Here is a 10,608-nt window from a genome sequence, read left to right on the forward strand (position 1 = left end):
GATGTAAAAACACGTTCCACCGCCTCTCGTTTTCCCCATTAACGGTGCGATCCGCTCTGAACAGCTAGAAGCCCGGTAGATATAATGCGCTGTCCGGAATGGTTTCACACAATGCAGCAGAATTTGCAAAGTCAGAATAGGTCCAAGTGCCCAACCAAAGGGAAAACTAATCACCATGTTGGTGACTTCTAACAAAACCATTAAACATTCATTAAACATTAACTTTTCATTTTATCTTAACATTTCCACCATCGGGCCGAACAGTTCTCATCGCAAAACTGTACCGTTCCGGGCCGATCCTGGCCAGCTAGAGTGGTTACAGTTTCTTTTTCCACTGTGGTGTGGTGAAATCAGAAGAATGTACTTAACAGATCCATCTGTTTGGGACAGCGTGATGGAAGATGATCGCATATTGCAGTTTTTAGGACTGCTTTTTTTCCCTGGTTTTACTCTGCTAACAGGCAGCAAAGACACGGGTCATGTCACAAAAAGGAAAGAGAAAAAGGGGACAGGTTTAATTTGCTGAAGGCTTGTTTGCCACATGATATGAATATGCAGAAAGTTTCCAGACTAACTAAAAAGGATATTTATTGACAAAATATCATAAAAGTATTATATGAAAATAGTTTATGAGAATATATTGATGTATTTTGAGTTTAAATGAACAAATGTAGGCTACAATAATCGTAAACCATCATAATATAATCATGAAGATACACTAAACGAGGCGCCACATACTAAACCCATTCCACCAGCATGGTTGAGAACCGTGCAGAGAATTCCGGGCTGAGAATGGTTTATAATCGTGCCGTGCAGAACCGTGCTCAAGTGGAAATGCTACTGTAACCGTACCATCCTCAGAACCGTTCGACCCGATGGTGGAAAAGCGGCTAACGTCTTTCTTTCTTTTTAACCAGTCAGCTGACTGCATGAAAAATCATTTTCTCTCAACAATTTCAGTTGTATTGACTATTTAACATTCAAGTTGACTTTTGAAAAATGAGTGAAGGCAATAAAATAGATAACATTCTAAGTGAAGAAGATGACTAGCATGTTTTGAGATATGGTATGACAAAATGGTACGTATACAAATCAAGTTATCCTAACTATGGTTTTCTGAGTAACTAAGGCATAGTTCAATTACTGAAGTTACACAACTTCAAAAAATTGTTGCACATAAAGTCTAGCTAAAACATGCTATTATGGGCATTTGTTGGGTTTAACAGTGGGGTTTTTTATACAATGCAAAGACATTTATACATTTTTAACTGTGGCTTAAGTGACAAAATACTTTTGGGTGTCACTGTATATTTAATTATTTGCTTGCTTTATTGTAGTTGATTGCAATTAGTCTTAGAAGCTGATGAAATGTTAGTTTTCAGGTGAGCAGAATTTGCCGCATTTGGACTTTGAGAAATATTTATTAACTAAAATATTTTTAACCTGTTTATTTTATCAGAAATATAACCACAATTCCGAAGAAGGTGGTACAGTATGGAAAATGCTAATAAAACAAAAAGGAGTGATTTTCTTTTTAATTCAGTTCACCATGTGCTATAATGAAAGCTCTACAACAACACATTATTCCATGTTTTACCTTTTGAATTTATTTTATTTAAAAAATATTTTTTTCTCAATATACACTTCTAAAATCTAATTATTGCAACACTCTTCAAAATAGTTGGGATAGTCGAGTGTTTACCACTTTGTAACATCACCATTTCTTCTAATAACATTTATTAAGCGTTTGAGCACAGAAGACACAAGTTTGTGAATTTTCACCCATTTATACATTATGCAGGTCTTCAGCTGCGCAATTGTACGGGGCGCTTCATAATGCGCCACACGCATTTGAAGCAAGGTCAGGACTGCAGGCAGGCCAATGTTGCACTCTTACTCTCTGCCTACGCAGCCACAAAACATGATTCCAATGTTCTGGAATCATGTATGGCTTCTGCTTTGCATAATAAAGTCTCAACTTGCATCTGTGGATGTGGCGTTGAATGGTGTTGACTGACAAAGGTTTATCGAAGTATTTCTGAGCTCTTGTCATGATATTTATTACAGATGCATGACGGGTTTTTTTTACCGTGACGTCTGAGGGATCGGAGAATTAGAAGTGATTTTCGGCCTTGCCCTTGACCAAGATTTGACCGTATTCCTTGACTCTTTCAACTGTATTGTGCGCTGTAGTTGGTGAAATGCCCAAAATCCCACCAATTTGTCTTTGGGAAACATTGTTCTCAATGCATCTGTTTGCAAATTTGCATCTGCTTGGTTAAAATTAGGGATGTCCCGACACTGGTATCGGAATCGGGTCCAAAACTGGGCTCACGAACTTGTACTCCTAAAAAGGCTCAGATACCAAAAACCCATACCATCTGACGTATGAATGTAATGACAAAAAAATGGTCAATGGTATGTTGAAAATTACTGATAATTGTTCTGTTTTCATTTAATAAAAGTTTTATGAAATTAATTTTAATCACCCTTTAATGATAACATTGAATTAAACTGCTAAATATGGAATTTGTCAAAGAAATAAAAAAATAAATTGTAATGGATTTCATAGGGCCATACGTGTTAACATACAGAGATGCTTTTTGTCATGAAAAATAATCTTTCCCTTAAATATGCATTTTTTTTTTTTTTTTTTTTTTTTAAGAAAACATTTTTTAGCGTATTGGCGAGTACTGAAAAGGAAGTATCGGTACTCGTTCTCCAAAAAATTTATCGGGCCATCCCTAGTAAAATTTTGTTTATTGTTTTATTGAAAAGCCCAGCTGAACTCCATATGTATTAAATATGATACAACAGGCTTTCAATCACCATTCCAATCCATTCATGTCACAAAAAAAATCACAGAGCTTTAAAAATTCTGACATATGCTCTTTATAAGATATATTCAAAGTTTGAACTAATATTTCTGTGTATTTTCATATATGCAGCCTGCTCTGTCATTATAAATATCTCATTATTTTACATTACAAGCAATTATGATGTCAAGTTCCTTAGACCCAGTGAATAAAGTTTTACAATTTCCCTTTTTTAAAATGTCAATATAGTGTTTGGTGCATAAAATACGTATGATAAAAGTTGTTTATTAGAAAAATTTTATTTTATTCATATTGTATTTGATGTACTGAATTGAACATTGATACATTTCAGTCCATATTTATAGACCAAGGAGAGGAAGTTATGGCCAAACTCTCAAACATTTGGTATCTATGAAAAGCCCAGGGAGTCCTCTGATAATACACCAAGATTTACCACTGTAGCATGTATAGGCTAAGAAAAACTTAAATAACAAATGCCTAAACCAAAAAATTAATTGTTGGGCCTCAGGAGGATTAGTATCAAATATGATAGTGTTTTCTTTTATTATTTATTTTATATATATGTATATATATATATATATATATATATATATATATATATATATATATATATATATATAACTGTTTAATGTAAACAAAAAAAAATAATTCAGTCTTTACAGGGTTAAAAAAAAAAATTCATTAACAAGGTAAAACATCAAATAATATTGTTGTTGTGCTTTCAACATAGCACAGGGTGAATCGACTTTACAGATTACTCCTTTTTGCTTCTGTTAGCATTTTCCATACTGTCCCAACTTTTTCCACAAAAAAAAAAAGGGGGGTTGTATAAAATATTTCCTAAATTCTGTGTGAATAGGTGAAATGTAAAGTATTGTTAAGTGCATAATGCTGCATTGCAGTAATTAAGTTAATAATTCAATTGATGTTTTGGAAATAAGCTGTCGTGTGAAATTGCCCATTTTTTTTAGCATATCATTTTTATTGTTTGTTTTTGTTTTTTTCTTTTAATCTGCTTTTCTAAATGGGTCAGTGTTTTCCAGTATGTTCAGTGGTAAGTGTTAATCACATTATATCCTGTGTAATTAGTGTTTGTTGTTTTATTTAGTCTCTGTTCCCCAAAGCTTTTTTAGTAGTGACATCTAGTTAGTTTTAAGGGCTTATTTTTGACCCTTACGAAATTTCAATCCACTTGGATCTCCCCCATAATATTAGAACAGTAAAAGAAACTCTTTGGAGTTCTAATGCTTTTAAAAGTATGTATTTACCCATAATAAACTTTTCATCTTTTAAAATATATGGAATAATCAGTCCAATATAAGATATTGGTTTGTTCCATACACTCACAGAAGGAATAGTAACACATATTGCAGATGTCCCATTGAATTATATATATATATATATATATATATATATATATATATATATATATATATATATATATATATATATATATATATATATATATGATTGTTATATTTTTATTAATTGCTCAAAAATGATCTCACCTTTTATTCATTCTAAAACATGAAAACCTAATAATCTGAACATTGAATAATTACCTCATACTGTTGTGTCATTGGCTTCTTTAACTCTTATGTGTGTTTTATAGCTAATAGGCATTTATTTATTTTTTAATTTTATTTTTACAATATTAGCTAATTTATCTGGGTGTGAAGTGGGACAGATACTATGCTGATAATCACACCTTTGGCTGCACATTCTATATTAATGCACCAGGTTTCTGACAACAGGCATTGTAAACAGCCTACAGTGAGGTTAATTGACACTTTTACTTTGCAGCAGAGTTGTTTATTCTGGTCATTAATAATACATTTAACTATTTATTGAACATTGGTGTCTTATCATATTTATGTTGCTGCCGTTTATTAAAGCAATAAGCTGAAGTTGTGATTTAATTTTAAGAACACTCTTTACCTGTGGTAAGGTCACTAACACATTGCCTCTTGTGTCTTATTTCTTTATTAAAAGACAAAAAATATTATATGCAGGCATTATGTCCCAAAGTGAATGATTAAGTGGAACAAATCATGATTATAGTGTGTCACTAATTGCATCTGAGCAATGTAAATATTTGTACAAAGTAGGTAGAATATCACTTCCGCTTCAAACTCATTGTGGCTGAATGATGTTTTTGGTAGGGTGAGATTTTTGTATGGTTGAGTTAAGCCCAAAATATACTTTAGTATTGATGTGAATGCTTAGCTTCTGTGTACAGTTGAATGCTAGCCTTTCAAAGTATACTTCATTTGACTGCACGCATACACAGGTGCATGCACGCTATGACTGCTATGAGATATTGGACTATTTCTCTTCAGGAGTTTAGACCAATAAAAATGTCTTTATATTCCTTCAGACTCGAGGTACACAAATGCAGGTATCTCCTGACCCATGCTCTTGACGTGCACATCCACTGTTGTTGTTTCCGACTTTGTCTCCTGTTGTTTACCAGCGATGACATCTTCTGATGCTTCTTTGTGACAGCAACATTTCAGTTGTGAGTGTTGCCACCTTGTGGACTCACTAATTAGTGCAAAAAATGTCTTGCGCACACAGAGTTCGGAGTATACGCGGTTAGAAAAATCGGGCCGCACGTGTTAAGTGCTCGAACTTTTTCGTCATGCGTTCTGTACGCATACACCTAGCGTTAGCATCTGACTGAATTATACTTTGGGCTTTATTCTTTGTGTGACCATCTGCCTCCATTCTGGCCACCTCAAACTCATGTTTGATGGTGTTGTTGCTTGATTTTATTTTCTACGGAAATGGAACACCATGTCACTGCAATGAATCCAAGATTATTATTTAAAGATCATGCCAAATGAGTATTTACAGCCACAGTTTTTCTTCTTTTCTGATATTATATTTTTTATTGAAGGTTTTGAGTTGTACTCCATGGTTCCTTCAATCTGCCCATTGGAAACCCTCCATAATTCCCTGTCTCTCAAACAAGTAGATGACTTCCTCGCCTCCATAGCCATATCCCATGATGCAATCCTGGACATATCTGCATCTTCTCCAGGTACACTAACTGGCAATCTGCGTACATGTAAAAAAAAACTAAAAAAAAAAACTTCAACTTGAAAAAGCATGTGTCCGTGCTACTGCTATTTTAGCATAAATGGCCAAGCAATGATGGTGAAATGCAAAAAGCATTAAGTAACTAAAAAAATTAGCTTTGAATAATCATGATAAATAACTGAAATGACAACAAATACAACAACAACAACATAAATAAAAGCATGGTAACACTGTAATTTGCATAATTTATTCATGGTGCGGTGTAAACTGGGAATCCGTGATTGAACATAATGTGCGTAGTTCTCTTAAATTTAAAATTTAATAACTTATAAAAAGTTTACAAAAACATTAATAATTGAGTTCTCAAGATCAATCCAGGGCAGTTATTCTACATTTTAAGTTATAATAACAAAAGCTAAGACTACACTGTAAAAACGATTTTGCCTATAAGTATGCAGTATGCATCTGTTTTAACCTGTATTTATTTGTGTAACCCTCAGCTGCGACTACAAAGAAGGCTTCTTTAAACATGTACACTCCAGCAAAGGTTTTGCCCTGCAAATTCACCCAGTCTCTTGGCAAGAAGACGCCAACATGCTCACCAGAGTGGAGCACATCAGGCATGTTCAGTACGTTATAAGCACCAACAAGTTCTTTGCATCAACAAATGCTACACTGGACATGCTGTTATATGCGCTACTAGCTAAAAGTATGGACATAATTATGTTCTTCATGTTTGTCAAATCTTTTGATCTAAAACTTTGTACTTAAATGCTTGAAATTACTTCTGTAGACACAACTAATATATTTTTGTTTTATTTTTATTAGTGATATTCATGAAGGAAAAGCAGCCAACAAGTGTCAAACATACATGGGAACACCTTGTATGTTACAGTACTGTTTAAGAAGCATACTAGAATGCACCACATGAAGTTGGTTAAGAGAATGCCCAGAGTATGCTGAGTGGTAATCTCAGCAAAAGGTGGCTAATTTGAAGAAGTTTGATTATAAGAGTTTTGATTTGTTGAACATTCTTTGTGGTCACTACCAGTGTTGGGTGTAATCTGATTACAAAGTAATTAGTTACTGAAATCAAATTACAGTTAAAAATAGTGTATATAACATTTGTACATTCTTGTAATCAGATTTCAGTTACTGAATTTAAATTAATTTAATTACTTTTACGTGCATTACTAAGTTTACTCATATTTCTAAAATAATATTATTTATGTAGAATACATTAAGATATTAATTACCAAAAAATTAAAAAAGTAATCAGTAATGTATAGTTAAAATATTTTTATAAAGTAATTTACCCAACACTGGTCACAAATTATTTCCCATTATTCCTGTGTGCTGTTTCATAGTTTTGGTGATTTCACTGTTATTCAAAAAATTTGGAAAATAGTAATAATAAAGAATGAGGTGTCCAAGCTCTTGACTGGTAGCGTTTATAATTAATACATGTAATAATGTCAGTTGCAATCAAAAGTCATAAAATGCTGTCATAATATTTTGCAATGTAATATGGACATGTTCACTTGTGATTCCAGATTATTACAGAGTTCCCACAGTCATGGAAAACCTGAAAATATCAGGGAGTTTTCAGATTGTCTTTTCAAACCTGGAAAATTAATAATTTTAAAAGTCATGGACATTTTATACACAGTAGTGAAAATAATTTCTTCTAGTTATGCTTTGCTCTAAAATATTCCAGCAGCTTGATTTTGCAGTAACACTTTACAAAAATGTCCTTGACACTTATATTTGTTAAAGCATTTGGTATCATGAACAAACAATGAACAACAACAACACTTTTTAAATATTGGTTAATATTAATTTCTAATTATACTATTGCTCATTGTTAGTTCATAAGAATGAACATTAAAAAAGATTAATAAATGCTGTAAAGGTTTTGTTCTTTTTTAATTTGTTCGTTATTTATTATTATATGTTAACTGATGTGTTAATCTATACAACCTTATTGTGTTAATGATGTTGCAGGTTTAGTAGAACTTGCCCGCAAGCTATAGCAATGTCTGATATTAGAAGGAATTGTTCAGAGTTACTTTTCAATTAATCTGTGGAAACGATTCACAAATCAGTCTGAATGCTTGATTATCCAAGTAACTGCAAAGGTTATAGAACATTCATTGGTTAAAAACTGTGGGAACCCTGTTATTACCAACATTGTCTTATGATGAACTCTGCGTTTCTTTGCGGTTTCCTGGTGAAATTACACTAGAGGCACCAGAACAACTGTGCATTTTTTTCACTTTCACACAAATCATGACTGCAACTGCTGATTATGACTTTATAAACACTTATTCTTTGCACTGTTACTCACACACTGCCATGTTATGATATCATAACACTTTAACAATTACACATCATTTTAAAAACAAAATGATGTTGCTTCAGAAAATTGGCTTTTCATTTTGCTATTTGTTTTTGGACACTATCAGTTAGGTTTAGGTGTTGGTTTTGGGGTAAGAATGTCTGTTTTGTTTAACTCTCATTTGCTTTTAGAACACTATTGGCTAGGTTAAAGTTTTAGGTTGGGGAGGTTTGTTTTACTTATTAAAACCTTGTCTGATTAGGACACCATTTTACTCGCTTTTGGCGCCCCCTGCTTGACATTTCACTTGGAAACTGCAGCAAAACGTAAAAAGGCACATCATTTTGGTTTGCAGAATTGTTGCCACGGTCATGTAATGTTCATGAGATCAGGCTGGTTATTCCTCAGAAATCAACAATTTGATAAAAGACAAGACACATTTGCCCTTCCACATCCAGTGTCATTTTGTGGTTTTTAACTTGTGTATATTTTTACTTTAGATCAAGATGGTTTTCCAGCTAGACAACCCAGAGCAGTTGCAGAAGATGTTCCAGAGCATGGTGCTAGTGATGGAAAAACCTCACTTCTGAGCTCCGAGACAAAGCCGTCCAACCCTGCTCCAAACATCTGTATCACTACACCACCTCAATCTCATGACTGCTCCATTAAAACCCAACAACAATCCAGTGACCCAACAGATTATTATTATGCTCAGGAAACACAAAGTGGACTAAATTCACAACACTCCCCCAACCAGAACACAATTACAGACACGGCTATCAAGCCGAGGACTGCTTAGGTACTGCACCACAATCTACGGTCAAATATCATGGACAGTTAATACATATATAAATAAGAACCAATGAGGGATTGCTTCATAGAGCAAGTTACAGGCCAAATTTAATTGCTTTTACTGATTCAGTCATCTCATTTCATGAATGGCCGATGTGTAAACGTGGGACACCAAAAGATATCATATAATTAAAAGCTGTGGCTGATTTAGCTTTTTCATTCACCTGAATGTTTCACAAGAATATGTTATTTGTATGTTGTATATTTAAATGTCAAAATGTAAGTTTGATGCATAGAACTTGTCATGAATGCACATAGTTGCTGCAGCTAATTTTATTATTATCTTTTGTTAATTGAATGAATGAGGGCCTCATCAAACAAGGTCCAACGTGAAATTTCATTGTTTAAAATCATCTCTTGTCATACATATATGTAATTACAATCAGAATTCGCACTTTGGTTCCCTTGACTGTTATTGTAATTCTCCTATCCCACGTTTATATGCTGAGACAATTATAAGTAGGACATTTGTTGGTCCCCCAAAAAGTGTAAACTGGCTCTGTAGCACTTTCAAAACATTGCTCTGTTTGTTTGAGCATTCCGACCAGCAAAACTGGCTCAACCAATGTTTGGGCTGGGACCATCTGTTCAAATTGTATTAGAAAATAGAATTTTAAGAGTAATTACATTCATTAAATAGTCCTACAGTGGATTAGATTTTCTGGCTTCTGACCCTAATCATGTGACATGGTCTGGATAGTGGTCAGCCGATATGGGTTTGTTAATGGCCGATACAATGTCGATATGTCACAATTTAATATAGAAATTAACGTAAACATAAAATTGCTAAAAAAAAATGAATAAACTCTTACTTCACTATATTTACTCAATTTTACACAAAACTTTAACTTTGTAAAAAATTATCTTTAAAAAAAATAAGATTGTATTTTAAATTATAGATAGCATTTTTTCTGATTTCTATTTAGTCATAAAATTTTAGTAAGTTATTTCTGCTTGAAGAAATTGTAAATATAATAGGAAGAAGGAAATAACAGTACACACAGTAGTCCAGCAGCCATGGATGGCATATGTGCATTAGCAGTCACATTTTCTCACAAAAGACAGAATCAAACCAATTGTACATACTGTACACAGTGAATTTGACATTTACTCAGCGCACGTGAAGGGCTTTTACTTTGAAGTTGCACTCACGCTCGTGCACATCTAGTGAGAGCAGCAGCAATCTACTGAGAGTTTAAACGGCCTGGATCGCCTGCTTGGATTGTTACGGGCTGACTGTCATGATTTGTGACTTATTAGAGGAACTTTTCAGGATCCTGATCCTGAAGTTTTGATTCTGGCTGATGGAATTTGCGCTTCAGAGGAAGATATTAGATGAGCACTCGACAAGAAAAGGTTGGATTTTCGTGATGTTCGTGAATTACATTTGTTTAAACAAGATATCCACATATTTGCAGATGGTATATGATAGAAGTTTTATTGATTTGCCTTCTTATCATTAGACAAGAAAGTTAAAGGTTACAGGGAACTGCTGAGGAGAGGCTGATCAAAACGCTTTAGAGAAAGAAATATGAGCGC

At 33.6% G+C, this 10,608-nt stretch overlaps 1 protein-coding gene across 5 annotated transcripts in view; it reads left to right on the forward strand.

Moving 5' to 3' along the window:
• Window positions 1-9,726, forward strand: part of ppip5k2 (diphosphoinositol pentakisphosphate kinase 2) — a 236,972-nt gene extending 227,246 nt beyond the window's left edge. For 4 of the 5 annotated variants that reach the window (XM_051683227.1, XM_051683228.1, XM_051683231.1 and 1 more), the window contains 3 exons: window positions 5,737-5,880; window positions 6,380-6,508; window positions 8,718-9,726. In XM_051683227.1, the coding sequence (XP_051539187.1) occupies window positions 5,737-5,880; window positions 6,380-6,508; window positions 8,718-9,016 (572 nt within the window). In that variant the 3' untranslated portion in view covers window positions 9,017-9,726. Of the gene's footprint in view, window positions 1-3,870; window positions 3,892-5,736; window positions 5,881-6,379; window positions 6,509-8,717 lie in introns of all 5 variants that reach the window. The other variant, XM_051683230.1, reaches the window with a different exon arrangement.
• The last annotated feature ends 882 nt before the right edge of the window (window positions 9,727-10,608 follow it).

This window comes from Myxocyprinus asiaticus, chromosome 42 (assembly GCF_019703515.2).
Source record: "Myxocyprinus asiaticus isolate MX2 ecotype Aquarium Trade chromosome 42, UBuf_Myxa_2, whole genome shotgun sequence".
In the NCBI taxonomy this organism is placed as follows: domain Eukaryota; kingdom Metazoa; phylum Chordata; class Actinopteri; order Cypriniformes; family Catostomidae; genus Myxocyprinus; species Myxocyprinus asiaticus.